The 24,584-nt window shown below is 32.4% G+C and overlaps 2 protein-coding genes and 1 long non-coding RNA gene across 5 annotated transcripts; all 3 read right to left on the bottom strand.

Annotated features, from left to right (window-relative positions):
- Positions 1-5,328: 5,328 nt before the first annotated feature.
- LOC122194654 (uncharacterized) lies at positions 5,329-6,292 on the bottom strand. Its single transcript, XR_006184016.2, has 2 exons — positions 5,563-6,292; positions 5,329-5,446 (listed from the first exon to the last, which is right to left on the bottom strand). It is a non-coding gene; the product is annotated as an uncharacterized LOC122194654 (long non-coding RNA).
- A 1,030-nt stretch (positions 6,293-7,322) lies between these two features.
- Positions 7,323-11,708, bottom strand: LOC111879663 (uncharacterized). Of its 3 annotated transcripts, none has more exons than XM_042895984.2 (3): positions 11,187-11,708; positions 7,657-7,720; positions 7,323-7,582 (listed from the first exon to the last, which is right to left on the bottom strand). In XM_042895984.2, the coding sequence occupies exons 1-3, from the start codon at positions 11,598-11,600 to the stop codon at positions 7,446-7,448; spliced, it is 615 nt and encodes a 204-aa protein (XP_042751918.1). In that variant the 5' UTR covers positions 11,601-11,708; the 3' UTR covers positions 7,323-7,445. The 3 variants fall into 3 exon arrangements, with proteins under 3 accessions (XP_042751918.1, XP_023731896.1, XP_023731895.1); XM_023876128.3 differs by having other exon boundaries at positions 7,323-7,549; positions 11,187-11,705; XM_023876127.3 differs by having other exon boundaries at positions 7,323-7,555; positions 11,187-11,694.
- Positions 11,709-18,405: 6,697 nt separating this feature from the next.
- LOC111879645 (uncharacterized) lies at positions 18,406-19,626 on the bottom strand. The gene is made up of 4 exons (XM_023876105.1): positions 19,401-19,626; positions 18,817-19,277; positions 18,753-18,774; positions 18,406-18,656 (listed from the first exon to the last, which is right to left on the bottom strand). The coding sequence occupies exons 1-4, from the start codon at positions 19,624-19,626 to the stop codon at positions 18,406-18,408; spliced, it is 960 nt and encodes a 319-aa protein (XP_023731873.1).
- Positions 19,627-24,584: the final 4,958 nt, after the last annotated feature.

Here is a 24,584-nt window from a genome sequence, read left to right as displayed (position 1 = left end):
CTAGGACAACACCTTTACAACAAATAGGATCATTACAAGCTTAGATCTGAAGTTTCAACTTCAGATCTAGCTTTTAAAGTCGAAATTGATTCCACTCAAGCCATAATCCCCAAAATAGAAACCAAGAACGAATCTAGAAGAAGGAAACTCAAGGTAACAGATTGTTACCTCAGAAATGATCCAAAGGAGAAGTAGATCCCTGATCTACAATGATATCCAGATGCTAGCCTCTTGATCTTCAACCTTCTTCTTCTTCTCAATTTCTCTTTCAAAAGCTCTAATTCTTCATCAATGGAGGTTATACACGATTTTAGGGTTTTCTGGGTATTGGAAGGTAACAAAGACGCTGAGGGTGGGTTATAATGTCCTTTATATAGGGCACAACTCCGAAAATTAGGGTTCTCTCCACCTAGCACCAACTCGCCGAGTTGGTCACTTAACACATGACCAGATTCGCGACCCGACTCGCCGAGTCTACCCATTGACTCGCCGAGTCGGTCTTCCATATTTACACAAAGCACCCTGGACTTTGCTTTTCTGAACTCGGGGTGTTAGACTTACTTTTGGGATACTATTAAACTAAAACACACATGCATTAATACAGGATCGGACACAAACACACTAAACTATTTTAAGAAAATACAGGATTTTCTTGTGACTACAAAGTTGTACAAGTCATTTTCTCAAACCATGCTTCTGAACTCACCAACATTTTTATGTTGACATTTTTAAATTAACTTGTATTCTCAGGAAACTGCTAAAGCAGATTGGGCTGAACTGTTTAGTGGATGTTTTTGTTATATTTTGTTCATCATACTCTAAATATTTTGGCATGTAATACTTAAACACAATATTCGGGGTAAACAATGTATGTTGTTATATTACATGTGTGATGATGATGATGTTATGTTTCGATTATATACTATGTGATGATACTATAAGGAGGAAGTCACGCACAAGCCCCCAGACGTTTCCGCCGTCTGGTTCAGGGGTGTGACAGTGTCAGAATGTTTATTGAATCATATTCTGCAAGAATGAAAATGAGTGAAAAATGATGCATGAGAACAAAATGAATAAGAATTAGGAGAATGCATGAAAATGACGATAGTTGTGTGAGGTTGAACGTATTCACATTACTAAACAACCTATTCTCTTGGTAATTCTCATAGAATTGCACTGTACACAAGTCCACACAATAGTTGTACATCCTCATTATAACCTAGCCATATATATATATATATATATATATATATATATATATATATATAGTTCAACTTAGAATAAAAAAAAGGTTGAGAATTGGGTAATCAATCTCAGTCACTGATTTATATCTTACCGTAAATCCCATCGCTATACCGGCGCGATGGGGTAGAGGTCATATTCATATGTGAATATAAATTTACATATATTCATGTATGAATCAACCATCTCTCATCTCCTCCACCACCTCACCATTTCCACTTCCACAACCTCTACCACCACTACCCACCTCCGTCATCGCCGCCACCGTCGCCGGCGATGACTAGGGGTGTTCAAAACCGGATATCCGAAAATTCGGATAGTTGATTTTTGATATCCGAAATTTCGGATACGGATTCGGATATTAAACCGGATATCCGAATTTCATTAATTTTAAATAAATATTCACATCTGAACATCCGATACGTAAAATCACCGCAACTTTTAAAATTAATAATAGCAACTATGTTAAATCTTGCGACATAGATGGATATCGATAGCAACAAATAAATATATGTAGCATTTACTTAATAGTTTTTGAGTATAAGCCAACGAACCAGAATTATAACAAACAAATATATAACGATTGTAAATGGAAAGATTTGCAATAAAAGTTTGGAAAGAATGGTTAGGAAAAAGTTGAAACTGGTGGGGAACATTAGTCAATTAAGCATGTCAATGTTTCTAATTTCTCATTTTAAAATATTAAAAAATAAAGAAAAATTATTTTTTTTCGGATATCGGATATCCGAAATATCCGAAACTTTATAAATTCGCTATCCGTATCCGAATCCGAAAATCTGGATATCCGAAATTTCGGATAATTTCGGATCGGATATTTCGGATGCGAATATTTTTGAACACCCTTAGCGATGACAGATATCTTACCGTAAAACCCATTGTTATACCGACGCGATGGGGTAGATGTCATATTCATATGTGAATATAAATTTACGTATATTCATATATGAATCAACCAGCTCTCATCTCCTCCACCACCTCCCCACTTCCATTTCCACAACCTCTACCACCACCACCCACCTCCGTCATCGCCGCCACTCTCATTTTCCCACTTCCATTTCTACAATAGTTGTATATTCTCATTATAACCTAGCCATATATATATATATATATATATATATATATATATATATATATATATATATATATAGTTCAACTTAGAATAAAAAAAAAAAGGTTGAGAATTTGGTAATCAATCTCAGCCACTCATTTATATCTTACCGTAAAACCCATCGTTATACCAGCGCGATGGCGTAAAGGTCATATTCATATCATATATACTTATAAAGCTAACATTTTTTCTTGAATCTCATGCATTTGAAACTCTATTTTTTAACTTCCTCAAACCACATTCATTTTAAACCCCCTTTTTTAACTAATGCAACTCAAAAGTTTTCTTAATTATGATTTAACACTCAAAAGTTTTATAACTTATATTATGTTTAATTAGCATTTAGTGAAAAGTTTAGTATAAAAGGTCAATCTTTTGCGTTATATAAAATGTTACATATAAGAAGGATTTGAAGATATTGTGATTCAAAAGTTTTCATGCAGTTGAAGCATTCACGATCCAAATATGATGATTTGAAGAAATGGGTTATGTCTATTCAAATATGATGATTTGAAGAAATGGGTTATGTCGCATCGATAGTAATTGTAATATGATTTTTTCTTTCAACCAAAACAAATGGAGCTTTTCTATTGTTTCTTTATATTCAGTTTCTCATTTAATATTTATATGTGATTTGTGTGTATTACGCAAGCTTGAATGTGACTCTCCAAACATCAATGTTTTGCTTGGAATATCTTTCTGATTCTTCTTTTTCAAGAAAAATATTTTGATTGCAGGTTAGTGAAGAATTGTCATCAAGTTTCTATGGTTGAATGGTGTTAAATGAAGAAAGAAGATTCATAAAATGGATATAGGTTTTTTTGTTTGAGCAAAGTTGACGAATGTTAATTTTTTCTTTTGATTTAAATGTATGTTTATGTAACATCTTTATTTATATATTCAACTACCTAATGCTCTTATTTATTTGATTGTAGTTTTTCTATTTTGATTATGTTTATTTTCTATTATATTTTTGTTGGGTTATCCTACACAACATATTTAAAAGACAATATTTAAAAGATAACATAATTTTGAACATTTGATATTTAATTATGATAGACTTATCATGATACGTTCTTCATATGAAAGTAATTTATCCATATTACTACGACAAGAATTACATATGACATTTACGAAAATATATATATTATATGTGATTTGTTTAACATTTATATGCACCTATGTATGTTATAAATTTATAATTAAATATCTTTATGTTTAATAATTGAATGGATTAAAATGATGCATCAAAACCAATTATTTACACGAATATAATAATAATAATAATAATAATAATAATAATAATACATTTTCAAGTACCGCATTCATTTGAAACTCCCACTACAACTCAAAAGTTTTCTAATTTTTGTATATTTATTAGTTACAACTCAAGAGTTTTTAACTTATGATTATTAATTAATAATCACTAATAACTTTTTATTTTTCTTTCTTTTATAAGGTTGTAAAGTTTTACTCATTAAAAAGATTAATGTATTTGAAGAGATTTGTGATTTAAATATGAAGAGTTAATATAAATGTTATAATAGATGTTTTAGTGTTTTTATGTTATTAAAAGTTATAGTATTTATTTTTCATATTTTTTATTATTCGTTGTATATATATCTTTTTTAATACAAATGTTATAATAGATGTTTTTCTATTTTTATGTTACTAAAAGTTGCAGTTCATATTTTTGTTTATACGTTTTGTTACCCATTATATTATCATTCATTTGATATATAACATTTCCACAACCTCTACCACCACCACCCACCTCCGTCATCGCTGCCACCGTTGTCGTCGCCGCCATCACCACCACCACTACCCCAGTGTCACTGCTACCATTGCCATGCCACTGCCAGCACCACCCTGCCACCACTGCCCACCTCCGCCACCAACAGCCATATTTATATATGAATAATCAATTGTGAACAGACACGTACTTATTCATATATGAATAGGTATATACTTATTTTATATATGAATAAAATTTGTTTAATCGTCCCGGTATGCTAGAGTGCTTAAGCAACATATTGAAAATGAGTAGTCTATATTCATTCCCTCGTTTTCAACCTTGTTTTTCACAATTGAACTTTCATGTATATATATATATATATATATATATATATATATATATATATATATATATATATATATATATATATATATATATAGAGAGAGAGAGAGAGAGAGAGAGAAAACATCATAAATGGTCCCTGTGGTTTCCCAAAATCTGAAGTTTAGTCCCAATGGTTTAAAAACCTCATAGATGGTCCCTGTGCTTTCAAAACTTTTGACAGTTGGTTCTTATCCCTCACACCGTTAGAACCAGGGGCGAAGCTACCAAGGGTATAGGTAGGTCCTAGGACCTACCTAAATTCTTAATTCTATTTACGATATATATATATATATATATATATATATATATATATATATATATATATATATATATATATATATATATATATATATCAAAAAAATTAGGAACCACCTTAGAAAAAATAAAAGACCTACGTTAAGTTTGTTTTTTAAAAAAATGTCTTAAAAAACCATTTTAGAATGAGAAAAATATAAGTTACTAGGGCAATTTGTTAATTTAAATTATGGTATTGATAATAAAAAGTTTATCATTTTTAATCGACACTCTTAAAATATCAATAAATAAATAAATTGCTTTAATAAAAAGAAGTCCACATGCCAAAGACTTTCACTCTCCGTTCGCCGCTTTATCAATGGACTAATAATTAACTGGTTTTTCGTTAAATGGTTTTTTTCAGTTATATTTCAATCGGTTTTTAATATTTTTAATCGGTGGCGCCTAATTGATTTTAACCGATTGAACTGGTTAATCTTTTTTAGGGTACATGACCCGACCCGACCACCAAAAGTGTTGTTGATTTTTTTATTGGCTTCACTTAATTTGGGAACCATGTGAATTTTTGTTCTAGATTCGCCACTGGTTAGAACCCCACCGTTAACTCTTATTTCATTAAAATAATATAAGGACAAATTGGTCTTTTCACGTGTGCCCTCTTCACAGCAAACCTAAACACCCAATGAATTCTTCTTCATCCTCTGTCAAAAATCGAAGTCGACCATCCCAAAAACCCAATTCAATTACTACCAAAAATAATAAAAAAGAGAAGAAAAAGAAAGAACATGGGACTGCTGAAGCAGCCCCATCCACTTACCCGCAACCTTCGATGGCCTCAAGACAATGATACCTCCTCGCGATCGATTAAGAGTCGCCAACACCACCGACTGCTGCCCGCGTCGCTCCAGAATGATTCTCCCTTTTCCCCTTCTCACATCACCATCGGAGCAGGAAGAAGCTTCACGGTTTCTTCCATTCATTCCTTCAATCTCGAAGAATCTGGAGAAGCTTCCTCAGTCGACATCGATTGGCACCAATTTAACCACTCAGCAACCTTTGTGTCCCTTTCTGCTTACCGATTTCCTCCCTCCGCCCTCTTCTGTTCCGACAACTAACCACACTGTGAGTGTGTCAATGTTTTTCCTCTACCCTTGAAACCACCGAACCATTGGTATGTTTTGCTCCCTCCTCTTTGTGATTGAATTTGTCCACAAAGCCATCGGTTTTGCCACCGAATTCCTTTTCCCTTCAATCGACCGGTGAACCGCCAAAGATGCATGTTTGTTGGCTTGTGTTTCTCTCTGCCCTTGTTCATATTTCCCTCCTCTATATCGATCAATGGAGACGGGGTTAAAAAAGCCCTAAGTCATTTATGTTTATAAAATAAACAAAATACACCCTTAGTTGAACAATTTATACGAAATAAGTCCAATCCCCACCAATGATTCTAGGGCACACGTGAAAAGACCAATTTGCCCTTATATTAATTTAATGAAATAAGAGTTAACGGTGGGGATCTAACGGTATGAGGGATAAGGACCAACTGTCAAAAGTTTTGAAAGCACAGGGACCATCTATTAGGTTTTTAAACCACGGGGACTAAACTTCAGATTTTGGAAAACCATAGGGACCATTTATGATGTTTTTTCATATATATATATATATATATATATATATATATATATATATATATATATATATATATATATATATATATATATATATATATATATATATATATATATATATATCACAACTACGTTGTTTGTAAATAGACAAAATCAATGTTCTAAATGGCGTGAGGTGTAGGCTTTGACGGAAAGATCAAGCCTAAGCCATGGTGAGCATTGGTAAATCATGACGTTTTTCAAGACGTGACAATTTTATATATATTAAAAAAGGTTAAATCAAATAATTATAAAATTATATCAAATATCTTAAGTTTTTAGAAGTGTTATATGATCATTTAATAAAAAAAAATTAACAAAAACTAAATTGTTTTAGATCTAATAAAAAAACTTTGTGCCTTGAAAAAATATCGCATCGTAACGCGATAAAGTGCCGCTTCACACGTTATTTGGGCGGGACGTTTAACAAACCGGTCTTTGTCATTTTTATGACAGCTACACCATGTGTCAGGTTATGTCACACATTAACACACGTCTTGACACGTTTTTTAGAACCATGGACAAAATGACTCGCAATTAATCCAACAATTAAATAATCAATGTTTAATAATTTAATAAGAAGCAACTACAAGAAATGCAACTTTTAATCTAGAACTTCATTTTGTTAATCCATCGGCCCACAAAAGTTTTCACATTCTCACGTTCACATCATATTTATTTTTAATATAGACCTTCTCATTTTTAATATCTTTTTCAAAATAATTTTTAACGATTATACAAATTTTAAAATATCCATATTGGTATATGATGATTTTAATTATCCTGATTTATCTTCTAAATTTAAAATATATTTCTATCCATTTCATAATTATCGTTAATGTTGATGTTTACGTATCTTTATTTAATATCTTTTTAATTAACCCATATAATTTATGAATATCCAACCTAATTTATTATATAACTAATACATTCTATTTTAGATTTTTTTAATTTAAATATGTTTAGGGAATTCTCCTAACAAAAAATAACAATAAACAAATCAATATCTTTGGAAAGCCAAGGACCCCTTGTCCTAATATTTTAAATTAAGTTGTCTTGCTATTACATTCGTCGATCCCAATTCTCTTGAACCTTGAGTACCACATTCACGACCTTTTTTCATTGTCACTTCATTATCTGCCCCTGACAGTGTAAAAGTAGCCAAAGTTTCTAAACTAACAATTTGCATTCTTAAAATAAACATCTACTCGATGTAAATTTTGGTCACCGTTTAAGTGACATACCTTGTTTGTTTGATGCACATTTCTCACCAACCGACGGTGCTTTCTTCAACAATCCAGATTTATTCTGGAGAGAGAAAAAAAAAACAAGAATTAGATTTGTGTTAATGTAACAATGTTTCTCTTTACAATCTATGCAATAAAATTATTATTTTAAAAACATTTATACAAGGTATAATCATGCCATATTAGGACTAAGGGTTACCATAGTTTTGTACTCTCTAGTCAATTTTTTTCTCATCTTATAAAATTGATGGGTGTCATATCATATCATATCTTATCATATTTTTATTTAATTTTAAATACATGCAAATAATATATCAATATTATACTCTATCTATAGATTATTAAAAAATAAAAAGAATGAATTTTGATATATATATATATATATATATATATATATATATATATATATATATATATATATATATATATATATATATATATATATATATATAGTGTTAGGATTAAATGTGAATCGGAATTATTGTGTGATTGTGTGACTTAATAAGAACCGTTGGATTAGAAAATCTTGATGGCCAAAATGGTTATTGACATTATTGTAATATTTAATAGAATCTTTAATTAGTTTACACGTAAAACCATTAATGATGCATTCTTAACATTTCCCTTATATTCAAATAAGGAAAAGGCTACTTATCATGGATACGTGATTATATTTTCCCTATTAATATTGTCAGAACTGAAATATCATAATCCAACATCATTCTACAACTATTTCTAAGATTCCTCAAGAATTATAATTGAGGATTTGATTAGAAATTGCACACTCCAAAATTGATGCACGGTTCCGACGACTAAAATCAAGAAATCATTAGTGTATAATAAAAATGAAAATCCAGAGATCGAGTTTTATACGAGACAACTTTAAATCAAAGTTGAACAACATTGCAGATTCGTCGTAACACCGAACGATGATGATTTCTTGATTCTCCTAAAGGTTTATTTTTCTCTTATTCTTGAAGAATGCGATTATGACTCATATAATCGACTAGGTTTTCGTTATTTTCAATTGAATGTTAATTTTATAGAATAAACTTCAAGGAAAGGATCCCATTCTTTCATAATCATGATTTTTAAAACCTGAAATGTGAAGAATTTGAACGGCTTTATTCGTTAATAAAGCCATCAAATTCGTTAATAAAGCCATCAAAAGCAATTGAATTTGACATATTCTTTAAGAATGTTTTCTATTCTATAATAATTAGGTGGATTTATTATTTAAAACACATACTATGTAACATCTCATTCTTTAATACTATTGCTTAAATTTTTAGTAAGTTTGTATTGTATTGTAAAATAATCCAAGTTGTATGTTTGTTGGTGATGCATTGTTGTGGATTTTCTTTTCCTATGTGTTTGCTTAACACAACTAACAAATTAAAAAAATAGCCAATTAAGCCTAGCAAAATTCTTTAAGAATAAGATTGTTGTGATTAATGTTTAAGATTAAAGTGTATATATTCTTTAAGAATTAGGCATCTAAATGCTTAATCACATACCATGTGAAAATCCCATTCTTTAACATTTATTTTTTAAATTTTGAATAATTTTGTATTGAGTTGTAAAACAAATGAAGCGGTATATTGGTTGTAGAAATTCTGTAAGAATAAAGTTTTTTTTTAATATTAACATGTAAATAGTATTTGAAAATTATACAGATAGATTCTTTAAGGCGTATATCAAGTGAATTTTTTCTATATGTTAGTTATTATATTGAATAATTTGGATTTGAGATGGTATGTAGCCTATGTTTATAAAAACTGAACCATGTGAAAGCTCATTATTTGTTTCTTTTTTGACATCACCATCTAATTTTGTATGGATTGTTAAACAGTTAAAGGGTGGATACAGACTGGTAACAAAAATTAATTTTTATTCGTAGAATTATTATTTAGTTGCATTTGATAATGGGATTAATAATATAAAGTTGGGTTAGAGAATACGAATTTGAAAAATGTTGTACATGTTTATTGTTGTAGCTAGGTGCAACACAATACAAGCAGAATCTAGAATTGTGGATGTAGAAGCTGTATAAGAATTATTAATGTTATAACAAGTTGAACAAGAAGAAAAATAAAGAATAATCAAATTCTACCATTCTTTGATGGTTCTGTGATTTCTTGAGTCTCCACACAAATTGATAGCAAAATATAATTAGCTTAATTTGTAGGATCTCTTGACGCATTTGATACCCATATAGGTTATAAATTTTTGAAGAGCAGATCTTAGTTAATTAATTCATTTCCATATATATAGGCTTTTAATTTAGCTAATATTCAACAATTAAAATTTGATTTTGATTACTTCTTTATATATCGATTTTTTAAATTTGGATAGTAAGTTATTTAATTGTAAACTTCCAAATTTGCTTTAATCAAATGATTGGTCCAAAATTGATCATACATTCACACAATATATGATGTATATATATGAACCTAACTCTCTCTCTCTCTCTCTCTCTCTCTATATATATATATATATATATATATATATATATATATATATATATATATGATTTAATAATTATTATAAAAAGGTAAAATGTGCGGCAAAACCATGACTCACTTACCTCATGCCGCACTTTTTTAGGGGCTCAGTGTGGTGTTTACCGCATACCACACTATACCAAGGTACGCGGTATAGTACACAACGTATAGTCTAAAATATATAAGATTGTTAGAAGGGTTACGTCATGACATGACTCAAGTTAAATGTTCATTTATGTAACAATGTATTAATTTTTATTTTTTTTTACCCATTTATATATCAATGTTCTGTTTGTTTGGGTCAATTTATGAATGATCTATCATATAATCAAACTTGTTATAGGTAAAATATCGAATTATTTGTTTCTAAAATGAAAATTCATGCCATATTTTGTATAAAAATCCATTATGTTATATAAATTTCAAAATAGGTTGAACATTGATACATATGCCAATAGCCCAATATTTTATTGTAAATCTAGTCACAAGAAAACTGTAGGGTTGGATGAAAAAACATAACAACATACGTTTATTTATTTATTTATTATTAGTGCATTATACTTTTGTTCTATGTATACGATAAGATATTGTTTTCATTATATGTATATTACAACACCCTTTTTTATTTATTTGTTTATCATGGTGTTCTATATTTTTTTCTATTGCAACATTGTAATTTATAATTTTTACCTAGTTGTAACAATGTTGTTAAAATATAAATTACAACTTTTACATATTTTTTTAAAACATAATATCTTAATAAGACAAAATTAAAAGTACAATGTCATAGATTTTTTCAAATATAATACTTTAATAAATAAAAAAAAAGTATCATATTTTAATAAAAAAAAAAAAAAGTAAAATATTAGTAAACTAAAACTCTATAGCTATTTTTCCTTTTAATCAGCCTAAAACTCTATAGCTTAGACACGCACGTATTTTCATTTCATTATAAATTTATTTGTTATAGCATTCTACTTTTATACTTTTTGACACAAAATTTACACTTAAAACAAAAATTACCTTGGAGGTGGAGGTGAAAACAGGAGAACTAACAGTATCATCAACATCATTAAACTTTTTCTCTTTCTTCGATCTTCCCTTCTTCCTCTCTCCATATACTTTCTCTTGATCATCTTCAGCAAACTTCTGTCTAGGTCCAGATGATGCATCAGAAACCATAGACAAGTCACCATCATCATCATCGTCTTCTTCTTCTCCATGCTGCTTCACACCCATATACGACCATGAATTCTGGGACTGATCAAAATACATGGTCCAGCCCGATTCACATTCAGAATTCGACATGTTTATCTTTCTTATGAACAAACTCTTCTTTCTGAAACTATAGTATTTTGAGTACTTTATATTTGTGGTTTGATTGCTTGGAGGAGACAGGGAGCTTGTTAAATGAACGTGGCTTCTATGGTGTGGCATATATGAGAAGGAAAAACCAAATGAATCAGAGTCAAATCCGAGACTTTTTTTTGTCTTTAGCTCTATCCTTTGGCGTTACTATTTTATAATGAACCAAAAGTGCCAGTTGGGTATTTCTCATCTTTTAGGAAGGAGGGGTATGAATTATTGGAGCGATGAGACAATATAGTGATGGTTGTATTACAAAAGACGCCCGTTAGAGTTTGATCCACGTTAGTGCAAGGGCCAGCTCAATGCCAACTTCTGGCTCTGGTGGTTGTCTATGACTATCACCTTATAATCCTATATAATCTCATTGCTTATTATATAACCATTATTATACTAATTCTGATATTTGAATAGTAACTCGTTTCTTTCTTATTATATATAACATGCAACAAATAACCATATACTTTCCTATTTTTATCAAACTCACAAAATATAAGATGTAAAAATAAAGTAAAGAACACATGGGACCCATCGTTGGTCCAAACCCATCGTCGGTCCAGAAGCAACCAAAGTACACAACTTAACACACATTTGATTCTAAGATGATTAGAAATGGTTGTTGAGGGTTGGAGTCTTTTAACATCTACACTTGCAAAAGTTTTAGTTTTAATATATATTAGACAAGTAATAGGAAAATGTTCTTTTAACACCCACCTAGGTTGTTGTCAATGACTCAATGTACACTCGTGTGGCTAGTGTATGGATTACTGAAAGAATAAATTTTTACAGATAGTTTTACTTTATTTTTACTACGCACACTACACTTTTCATATCATTACTAAAACTACTTATTTCTCCAAAAACCGTTATATAAATCCTATGAATTCCAAAATCTATTAGAGAATTTACTAGCTTTTGATCAAAAGTTGTAACAAAACATTCGATTTTGAAGTATAATTTTAATAGCCATATATATCTTTAAAAGTCCATTTGTTAAATAAAAAGAAAAAAAAGTTATCATTATTACAATTCTCCCATTTCTAACAATATATAGGGTTGGCAGACCCAAAATTTGGAACACATAACCTGGTCCTCTCTTTGTTCACGTGCATAGCCTTTGAAGTTTAGGCGTTTGAGTTCTCAACATGGACAAGCACCATTCGTTGTTGTTTTGTTATATATACTAGCTAGCTGCTATAATAGTTACTTTGTGCTATTCCTTCTCCATGCACTGTCATATCGATTTGCCACATGGATTGAATTATGATCATACATACAAAGCTTTTAGATTAAGTTATGAACTCGATATATATATATATATATATATATATATATATATATATATATATATATATATATATATATATATATATATATATATATATAGCATGCAATAAGTTGGACAATTGTTAACCATATTAATATATTATAACTAATTAAATCTACTAAGGCAAAAATATGTCATCAAGAACCATAAGACCCTTAACAATTATAAGTTGGGTACTTTTATGAAGCTAATGCATAGGTTTTATATAGCTACGAATGGGTCATATAATATGATGATAATAAATACTATATGGTTACAATAGTTAGGACTTGTCGTTTAATATAACATATGTTGAGAACAACGAGTAGGACAAATAAAGTGATATAAGTTTACAACTCAGCACATAATAATAATGGTAGTACCATTATGTAGTATAGATCATGACATCATATAAGGCAACTAGGCAACTAGGTAAGGCCGTTATCACAACATGTTTTATAACACCACTCAAATTCAATAAATATCAATTTCGCATAATTATTAATTAACAAAAAAAACAGACTATCATAAAAAAAAAAAAAAATAGCGAGGAAGCTCTAAAAATCTTGAAAGTGACTCGTAGCTCTCTATGCCATACAAGTCACAAATCCCAAACCAGAATTTAATACAAAATAAATATCTAAATTAGGGGCATTAAAAGGGATAAATATCAATATATTAGATACTAATTCTGAGACTCGTATATTACATAAGTGTATTTACAAAGGTTTGAAGATTTGGAATTTTTGAATTTATATGAAAATTGAGAAAAACATTGAATTAATAAAATTGATTTGTTTTTCTCTTTTAAATTTAAATAAATAATCAAAGTAAATTAATGGAGCCTTAATTCATAAATATTAGAATTAGAAGGTAAGTCAATTAATGAAACTGATATTCACTTATTATCACATTTATTGTAATATTTATATTTATATACTAGTTTATAACCCGTGAAAACCATGGTTACAAAATTAATTAAACTTTAATACTGAAAACTCAAAATTATTAATCAACTATTTTAAATAAATTATTAGTTAACTGATATTTTTAGTTATATAAAATTTAATCGTTATTTTAAATAAATATATGAAATTCTATCACCTTATGATTTATATTAATTTTATTTTAATTTTTATTCTATTTTTATTAATTTAATGTAATTAGAGTGGGAAATTTAAATTTTAAAATTTAAAATTAAGAATTAGTAAGTTGACAAATGACATACATTAATTAGGAGGTATAATAGGATGACACATGATATAAGAAGAATAAAATCTATATTAATTATGAGGCTTAATATGATGACACATGTCAAAAGGAGATTAAAACTATTTTTTTACTAGTTTATAACATGTGGGAACACGGTTACAAAATTAATTAAGCTGTTATAGTGAAAATTCAAATTTATTAATCAATTATTTTAAATAAATTATCGATTAGGAGATTTTTTAGTTATATAAAACTATAATTATTGATTTTAAATAAATATGTGAAATTATATCATTTTATAATTTGTATTAATTTTATTTTAATGTTATTAATTTCATATAGATAGAGTGAAAATTTTAAAATTTAAAATAATAATCAATAGGTTGACATGTGACAAGTATTAATTAGAAGACATAATATGGTGACACGTGGCAAAAAAAGAATAAAACATGCATTAATTAAGAGGTCTAATAAGATGACACGTGTCAAAAATAAAATAAAACTATTCTTTTATTAGAATAAGAAGATTAGAATAGGGATTATGTGAAATTTAATAAAATGAAAAAACCACAAAATGACATGTGGAAAAAAAATTAATTTAAAATAACCACAAAATCACATGTGACAAAATGAATGGGAGTATGACATGTGGCAAAAAGATATAGCAGAATCCTCGTATAACATCTATTATTACCAAAAAGTTTGTAGTCCAACGTTACATGGTGTTACTTTCTCTCCTTGAGGTTGAGTGTTCAAGTCTCATTAAGGACATAGATGGATTTAGAAGTAGTTTAAGAGTAAAATAGATTTGTAGTTCCAAAAAAACATCTATTATCAAATTAAAAAAAAACTCTCCCGTCTTCCTCTTATACTTAAACATATCAATATAAAGTTTTTTTAAAAAAAAGGTAAGCTTAAAAAATCTAGTAATACATGAGACTCATATTATAAAATCCCAAAAATAATACCAAAAAAATTCATTTTTAAGTTAATAAAATAGGAATTCCCAAAACATCATCATATAAATCCAAATAAAACAATTGTATCAATCACCATTTCTTATCAGAGTAAAGCAAAAAAAATATGGAACGAGGTGGTGTGTGTTCTGCAATCATCCCAAGCTCTTCCATTTGAAAATTGAAGTACCTGAAACATAAACTGAAAACCATAAGTACAAAACTTAATGGGTTCCCCAAGATACCACATACCAAACATAATAAATCAAATATTGGGATCCCGACCTCCATCGGGCCCCGCCCGGTATCGAGTCTCACTCGGCTTAAGCCCCGCCCGACATCGAACCCTGCTCGGTTTACAGATCTGTCAATCACCAGGCCTCGCCTGACCAGGGGCGGAGCTTGAACAATTTATTTGGATGTGCGAAAGTATTATAAACTAAAATTAACGTTCTTACACACAAAAAAAATAACCAATTTCTTTTTCTCAGATAAACACCAAAAATAACTAGAAAAATAATTACAACTCAATCCGACGATCTTTAAAGTCTTTAAATTCATCAATTACCGACTTCGAATCAATTTTTTCTGCAATTTCTCTTTCCATGTAAACCACCAAGTTGTTTGCGAGAAAGTCATCCGACATCGTATTGCGAAGACGATTCTTGAACATTTCATTGCTGAAAATCCCCTCTCTGTTGTCGCGGTAAAAGCCGGAAGTGTCAAGATTAACCGAACCACTCTATCAAGCACATAATACGTCTCACGTTTCTGAGTTTCCACAAGACCCTTGCATAAGTTAGCAATAGTTGATAAATGTAATGTCCGTAGATTCGGGCTAGTCAATTTAGAGACGATAAGCGTCAAAAATGAATTTTTTATGGAAGATTATTTAGACTGAGTAATCTTAACTAAGTTGTAGTATATGTTACAAGGATTCCGTACATATAAAGAATGCCGAAATCCGAGTTATAACGAAGAAGTTATGACATGTCGAAGTTTCGCGACAAAACCGACACAACGCTGTGTGACGTAAAAAGTGAATTTACGATAGAGTGATATTTATCCTTAGTGATCTAAACGAATGTTGTAGAGTTCGTTAAACCAAGAACGTGCATAAAAAGAACGCCCAAATCTGACTTCGTATGAGGATGTTATGATTTTTCAAAGTTTGGCTTAGCAGTGTACAGCCCGGAGTTCGAATATGAGATCGAGCGATATTTAGCCGAAACAATCTAAACAAGAATTAAATATCCTGTCTATAGTAATTCAACAGTGAAGAGGCAGACGAAAACAGACGACAGATGAAGAAGTTATGAGTTTATAACGGAGTTTTCCTGTCCCGACCTACTAAAAATAATATAATAAAAAAAGTCAAAATTAGCCGACGGAGTCTAAATGAAAGTTGTAGAACTTGTTTTTACCTACGCGCTGATATAAAGAACGTCGAAAACGGAGTTTGTATGCGAAAGTTATGAATTTCTGAAGTTCGGGGCGCGAAACCCCAAGACTGTCATAGACCACGACGTGAAATCAGTGGTCACGACGTGGCATGTTTTCTGACGCCTCCTGGAGTCTGCCAGACCCAACTTGCGATGACGAATGCAGTGACGATCAAGCCCACGACGTGGAAAATGAAATTTTTGCCCTATAAATAGATTTGAAGGGGCAGCCGGCCAAGGTTGCTAATTCACCCTTCTCTCACCCATATTACCTCGATTTACGTGCAAAGAAGTACCCCCGAAGCCCCGGTATCATCCCGGGACCCGAATCAAGTCCCAAAGCCCGAAGATCCCAATAAGAAAAGAGTTTCCGAGCCGGAGCTCTGTCCGCGAGAAGTCCGGTGTGTGAAGTGATCCCGGTTTCACCGAAGAATACTACTCTTAGAGCTGTAGTGTTGTCCGATCATCTTCTGATCAAGTGAGTGTATAGTTAATTTCTTCTAACACATAAATATTAAGTATTTTCTATGAAAAACATGTTATGTGTTTAAATATATTGTTGTTTATATGTGTGAGTGTATAGTTACTTTCTTCTAACACATAAATATTAAGTATTTGTTATGAAATACGTGTTATATGTTTATATATATATTGTTGTTTATATGTGTGAGTGTATAGTCCCTTTCAAAACATGATTTTAATACAAGTACTGTTTGGAGGTATTAAGTATATGTTTTGTGTGAGTGTGTAGTCACTTTCTTCTAACACATAATATGAAGTATTAATTTGTTATGAAATATGTGCTATGTGTTTATATATTGTTGTTTATTTGAGATGGGTGTGGAATGAATGTTTTATATAGTTTTTAAATGAGTTAAACTGTATATGTATTTTATATCTACAAATATGTTGGGTAGAACATGGGTAGATGAAATAGTTGGTATGTGATAAAATGATGAGGTAAATGATGAGGTATGAAAGATGATTAACCATAATATTGGTAGATACACCTAAAAGAGAATGTCATAATGCTAGCAGATGCACTTAGGAATAATATTGGTAGATGCACCAAATAGAGAATGTCCTAACATCCTGTCAAATGCGCTTATAGGATAATGTCGGCAGATGCGCCAAATAGAGAATGTCATAATACTAGCAGATGCACTTATAGGATAATCCTGGTAGATGCGCTTATAGGATAAGGTCGACAGATGCGCCAAATAGAGAATGTCATAATACTAGCAGATGCGCTTATAGGATAATCCTGACAGATGCGGTTATAGGATAAGGTTGGCAAATGCGCCAAATAGAGAATGTCATAATACTAGCAGATGTGCTTATAGGATAATACTAGCAGATGTGCTTAAAGGATAACATCGGCCGATGCGCCTAAAAGAGAATGTCATAAACCTGGCAGTCGCGCCTCATGTAGCAATGGACTTTATGCCAATTTCTTACGTCATCCCTTAGGAATGAATGAATGAAGTGTAGTTGATTCTTAGGATCAATCCTTAAGAAATAAAGGAGATAATGGGGATGGGGAATTTGATTGATTGATTAATGATTGAATATAATAATTGTATTATTGTGGGTTGAAAACCCTATATGCTCACCAGACTCCCAAGTTTGACCCACTCAGTTTTCTTTGCATTACAGGTAATGGCACAAGAGTATAAGTTAGTGGACTTGACGAGAGATTTTGGATTATAGATCGGAAGTTATAAATAACTGTTGTAAGGTCTATTTTATACCGTTTGTGATTTTGATATGTATCGGAACATGACATCTCGAGATTTTGTTATTTAATGAAAATACATATCTTTAAAGAAATGTTTTGATAAATTTTTATCATATTTTGTTTTGGGAACAAATGCCGCAACTCTTTTAATCAAAGGATTACTCTGATTTTATAAAAGAAAGCATAAACAAATCGGTATTTTCTGGCCGTGAAAATGAGGATGTCACAATACACCACTAAGCCTGGGATTCTTTGTCATATCAATATTAAAAATCTCCAATTGATATCGTAATTGAATTCTATCTTGCTCCGTAAAATCTTCGGGATAATACTTCTCAACAAGAAGACAGATTTGATCAACTTTAATCACTTTAGGGTGTTCTTTTGAAACTAAAGTAGAACTAAGACTTAATAGCTCCATCGCCTGATCATTGAATCTACTATTCAACTCATGTAGTTGTTTGTCCAATGTGGCTGTAAACAAATCCACTCGATAAAAATGCTCAAAAGTAACATGATTATCTGTTTTTCGAGGCCGGTATCAAGTAGAAGTATATGGAGCATTCATACCTGACATATCTATTTGATGTTTCTCACAAAAAAAAAAAAAAAAAAAAAAAAAAAAAAACTTTACCTGTGCAAGTAAAGAATCCCATCCCTTGTTTCTGGGTTCATTTAGACCCTCATTTGTTGTTGAAACTAACTCAATGACATTAAGAATATATTGGGATTTATTTTGTAGAGCTTGAGAAAGTGTATCAGTTTTCCCCATTACTTCCTTTATCAAGTGAAGAATAAACACAAACTCAACTGATTTTAGGAAACAATAAGTTGCATCAGCATCTCCACGTTGAGAATAAGTAGTAAATACATCATCAATTATTCCCTGGATAACAACACGAGTACAGTCAAACATGTTAAGCAAACTACAAACAGAAAGAAAATAAGAACCCCAACGTGTATCACCAGCTCTTCTTAATGTCCCAACTTGATTTAATCCTTTGACTGATTCGATTTCACCTAGTTCCAATAATTGTTCAATCTTAGTTGCCTTCGCCTTTTGTAACTCATCATGACGCTTACTGGAAGCACAAACTACATTAATTAAAAAAAATAAGTTTGTGAAAAATTGGTGTACATGAATAATTTCCCTTGAAACAGCTACCAAGGGAAGTTATAATTTGTTAGCAAAGCAATGAACATAATATGCATAAGGACAATCCTTAAGAAAAAGTGCTTGTAATCCGTTCCATTCTCCTCTCATATTACTAGCACCATCATAACTTCGGCCGTGGATTTTACGAACATCAAACTGATAGTGAAAAAGTTGTCTCCACATATTTGTTTTCATGGTTAATGATAAGGTATCCCTAACCTGAACCAAATCCAATAACCTTTCCCGTATGATCCCTTCTACATCAACAAATCTCAAAACTATCGCCATTTTCTCTTTTTAGACTCATCCCGAGACTCATCAACCATGACACAAAAGTATGAATCACCCACTTCACTACGAATATGCTTTCTACTTTATTTTCAATAATATTAAGATTTTATTTTTGAATTTCTCTAGAAGTTTACTTTGAATTATAAGGAGATTTCTCTAATATAACATTTTCAACTTCATCACTATAAGATGCTATAAGTTTTAGTATTTGCAAGAAATTACCACGATATTTGGAATTAGGAGATTCATCATGTCCTCGTAAAGCACACACATGGAATGTCAACCAACGAATTGTGTCAATCGATGTACGGTCCCAAAATTCAAGACTAAAAATTTGTTTTAATAAAACATTACTTAAAGCAAAATCATCAATACAAAACATAATCAGAGTATTAATTTCCAAAACACATGTTCGTTATCAGAGTAAAACATTCTCAGGCTGTCTAATCTATGGTGTGTGCCATGCGATCACCCCAAGCTCTTCCCTCCGCTACCGGAAGTACCTGAAACCAAAACTGAAAACCGTAAGCACGAAGCTTAGTGAGTTCCCCAGCCTACCACATACCATGCATAACCACATACTGCACATACTGGGCCACGCCCGCTATTCTAGGCCTCACCCCTACCTCGGGCCTCGCCCGCTACAACGGCCCCGCCGCTCCAGGCCTCGCCTGGCTTCAAGCCCCGCTTGGATACATATTTGTTTCACTTAGGCCTCACCTGTCATTGGGCCTCGCCCGCCAACAAATACTAACACATAAACATATCGCAACAGATACACACTAAACATACACTATTGAATCTTGTTCTAAAGGCCTCGCCTATCTTGGGCCTTGCCCATGTCCTGCAACTGGTGAGTCATGGAACCCCGTCCACACTCCTACTAGTAGTAAGATACGGGCCCAGCCCACACTCACTCTTTCCCTAACTTGGGCCTCTCCCCTGTCTTGCTGCTAATGAGATGTGGAACACCATCCACACTCTGCTATTGGTGAGATACGGGACCTCGCCACACTCACCTCCCTACCAGGCACATACATGTATCACACAGACAACAAGTATAAACTATCATATAAACCATTCCTTGGGCACCCGCCCACTATCATTGGACCTCATCCTGAATATCATATTAGCATATTGTGCCTAGGGCTAACCCCTGGGTCTTCTACTTATAACTACATAGGCCGGCATTGTGGCCTTAGACCCATTCACACAAAGGGAAACTCACCTGCACTTGCTGAACTTGCTGATAACCCCTCTAGCTGCTGTTCGACAACTCTCTGAACTCTTGCTCCACTAGCTCCCCGAGCTACCAATATCAATGCAATACTTAGTCTAACCGTCCCCCGAAAGTCAACTAAGTCAACTCTGGTCAACGTCAAAGTCCTGGTCAAAGTCAACCTTCCAGGTCAACCCTACTCGCCGAGTCCTGACCTGTCCAACTCACCGAGTCCCCACTCAACACACTGATCCGAGTCTTAACTTGAAGGGTTTTGGGTTTCGCGACTTGACTCGCCAAGTCCAAGAACAGACTCGCCGATTCCAAGGCAATCTTCAACAGACTCGCCGAGTTGTTCTTCCAACTCGCCGAGTTCCTGCCCAACTTCATCCAACTCGCCGAGTCTACCCATGTGACTCGCCGAGTCGCTCCAGATCTTAATCCATTCAGTGGCTTTTCGAGCCATCCAGGGGATCCAAATCATAGGTCCATACTTCCAAAGCTCAATCCTTACGTAAAGTTGCAAACTTTACGTATAACTAAAGAGATCTAGGCTCAAAACACTCTAGGGCTAAGTTTAAGGACAAAAGGGCTTCACCAACTACTCATCTTCTGATGCTTTACGACATATTGGACCATCCCAACACTAGATCTGAAGTGGCAACCACATATCTAAGCCCCAAGCTCGAATTGGGTCTCAAACAACCATAAAACCCCCAAATCTCATAACAAAAATAGATGTAGATGCAAAGGAGGGAAGATAGCAGCTTATTACCTCTAAGATGACCACAAATTGAAGTAGATCTCAGATCTCCACCTCCCCTTTGAATCAACCCTCGTGATCTTCAAGTTCCTTTCAAAGGTTCCCTCCTCCAAAGCTATTTCTCTCAAATGATGGAAGCTCACACGAAATCTAGGGTTTACAAGCTCTCTAGGATGATATGGAGGCTGAGGAAGGGACATAACACCCTTTATATAGGATACAACTCCCGGGATTAGGGTTTTCCTTGTTCAGAACAGACTCGCTGAGTCCCCTTAGCCGACTCGCCGAGTCGGTCACTTACTCCTTGACCCGAATCCCGCTCGGACTCACCGAGTTCCTCCTTGGACTCGACGAGTCGGCCCTTTAACTTAGGGTTTCCTTTCCTTTCTTGGCCTTCCTAATTTTGGGTGTTACAATCGAAGCTTTTAATCGTAAATGATTCTTCAATATTTGCGCTTCATTTTTCTTCACTATGATATTTTCAATAAGTGCTTCTTGGTTCATCAAGTTTTCAGCAAATGCAACAACATTTCTATGTTTTGAAAAACCAATGTGCTTCAAGAATGCACAATTTTTCCTGTCATTAACTTTTTTCCAGTTGTCAAATCCTTTAACAGTAAATGCATCATAACCATGGCACATACTTGGTTTATCGTTAAATATAAAACAAATAAAACAATAGGATGCATGTGTTGTTGGAGAATATTCTAACCAATTAGAGAAAATGTTGAACCAAGAATATTGGAATCTACGAGGATGTTTCTTTGAACCTTTAGCATAATACTCTTTAATACGTATTTGGAAAGGTCATAAACTCATATAAGCTCGTCTTACTTCTTCCCTTAAATTAACTAGATAATCCCACCTATGTTTTCGTTTAGAGGGATCTCTTTCTAGTTGCTTAAGATCCACCTCATTAGGATTTGATTATGTAGCTTCATAAATATCATTCTCTTGTTGATTTTCACGTTCTTGCAGTTGTGGTTCAGTTGTTGAAGCTTTGTGACGTTTAATCTCTTGATTTTCATCATGAATTTCTTCATTATCAACCTTTCTTTTGAAGAAAGAATGAATGGTTTTCATATATTCCCATGATTATATCTATAAAAATCAAAATCAAAAAACAATTCATTCAAAATCATTTAACCAGGTATTCATTCCTTTAACTTATTACTCATATCACATATTAGATTAACATAAGCAAATAAGCAATGCTCATCATTCATCACTAATTAGTTGAACCAATAAGAGAATATTTAACAATGTGTAATTAGTTGATTCCTAAACTGTTGGGTTTTGAGCACTATAACACTCTTATGGTGCACATGCAACCCTAAATGCTTTTGATCTATGTTTTCTCTAATTATACATGCATATTTTCAATTTTCCAAAGCATATATCAAAAGTGGCATACGAATTGTCAAATGAACAATACAACTAGTTAGATGGTTTACCTCTTAGAAGGACTTGTAGTTCTTGACCTTTGAAAGCTTGAGCACCTCAAGTGTGATGCCTCTAATGGTTCACAAACACCAATATGTAGGAGGAGGCTTAAGAGAATAAGTTGTTTAGCACAAAGTCAATACACACTCTCCAAGAATGTTGTGGCAACCAATTTTGGTCATGAGGGTGTGCTTTTATAGTTTAGCAAATGCTAGGGTTACACCTTGTAAACCCTAATGACCTTTCATATTACTTAGGCTCCATGGGTTAACCTCCTTGGACTATCCATAGACTATCTCATTGGTTTAGTTCATCCTAAATAACCATGGATCATTAGCCTACACTATAAGAATCATTGATTTACACAATCAATCTTCATATATTTAATTAGTTTCTTTTTATCACAAAATTAATTCCAAATTAATTCTTGATCAATACTAATTAAATAATATGATTTCATATTAATATATTATACTTATAATATATTAATAAATCATAAATAACCTTATTCTCAAAAGTCCATCTTATCAAATTGCACTGGTGAAGGCAACCCAAAAGGACCATGCTACAATCGAGTCAAGTACATCCCAATTATAGTTATGGGCTTAGACACCAAATCCAACAGTCTCCCACTTGTATAAGTCTAATAACTATAGCTGCCAATGTGACTTCGGGATCCGACTTAGCAATTGTAAGCTTTCAAAAGTCGCTGTCAAACTCTGACCTAGTCAGTGACGCACCCTTCAGATAAGGGATCATATATTCCTCTGTTCACAAGATATTTATGCGGACAAACACATGGAACACAGTCATACTTATTGTCCTGCAATTTGTTTCCTGATTTCCAATTTGTCTAACATAGAACATAACTGAACACATCAATTTAGTTCTGAACGGGCTCAACACATAGTCAAAAAAGAATCATCAAGGGGCCCAAGACATCGCTTTTAATCCTCTTAGGTTAAAAGGGAATAGATAAACTTCGATATTATATGCTTGTACTAACTACTCATCAAATCATGCACAATGACACGTTTTATAACATCAAATTACTAATGCATTTTCGTGCCATCAATGTGTAACACCGTAAAATTTAAAACAATTTTTCACTTTTTAAAACCATATAAATTCATTCATAATTACTTTCAAGAAAACAATGTATCAACATTATCTCATTACAAATCCCAAAATCAAATCATAATAAACTCCGCGGGTGTGTGTACAGATCATGTCGGCGCCTTCCCGCGATCATCACTGGTACCTGAAACACATAACACATAACACTGTAAGCATAAAAGCTTAGTGATTTCCCAAAAATACCACTCTAACACATATTAGCCACTCGAGGCTATAACTCTGCTGACCCTCTGTTCAGTGTGTCTCAGTGGGACCCTCCAGTCCCAACTCTCTGTGGGCCCTCTAGCCCTAACTCTATGGACCCACTGGTCCTATCTCTGGAAACTCTGAATCATGCATATCACATATCACAATAACACATAAATAGCATACAAATACACTGGCACATAACTC

This window comes from Lactuca sativa, chromosome 6 (genome assembly GCF_002870075.4).
Source record: "Lactuca sativa cultivar Salinas chromosome 6, Lsat_Salinas_v11, whole genome shotgun sequence".
Lineage (NCBI taxonomy): Eukaryota > Viridiplantae > Streptophyta > Magnoliopsida > Asterales > Asteraceae > Lactuca > Lactuca sativa.
This window is presented reverse-complemented; position numbering and strand designations above follow the sequence as displayed.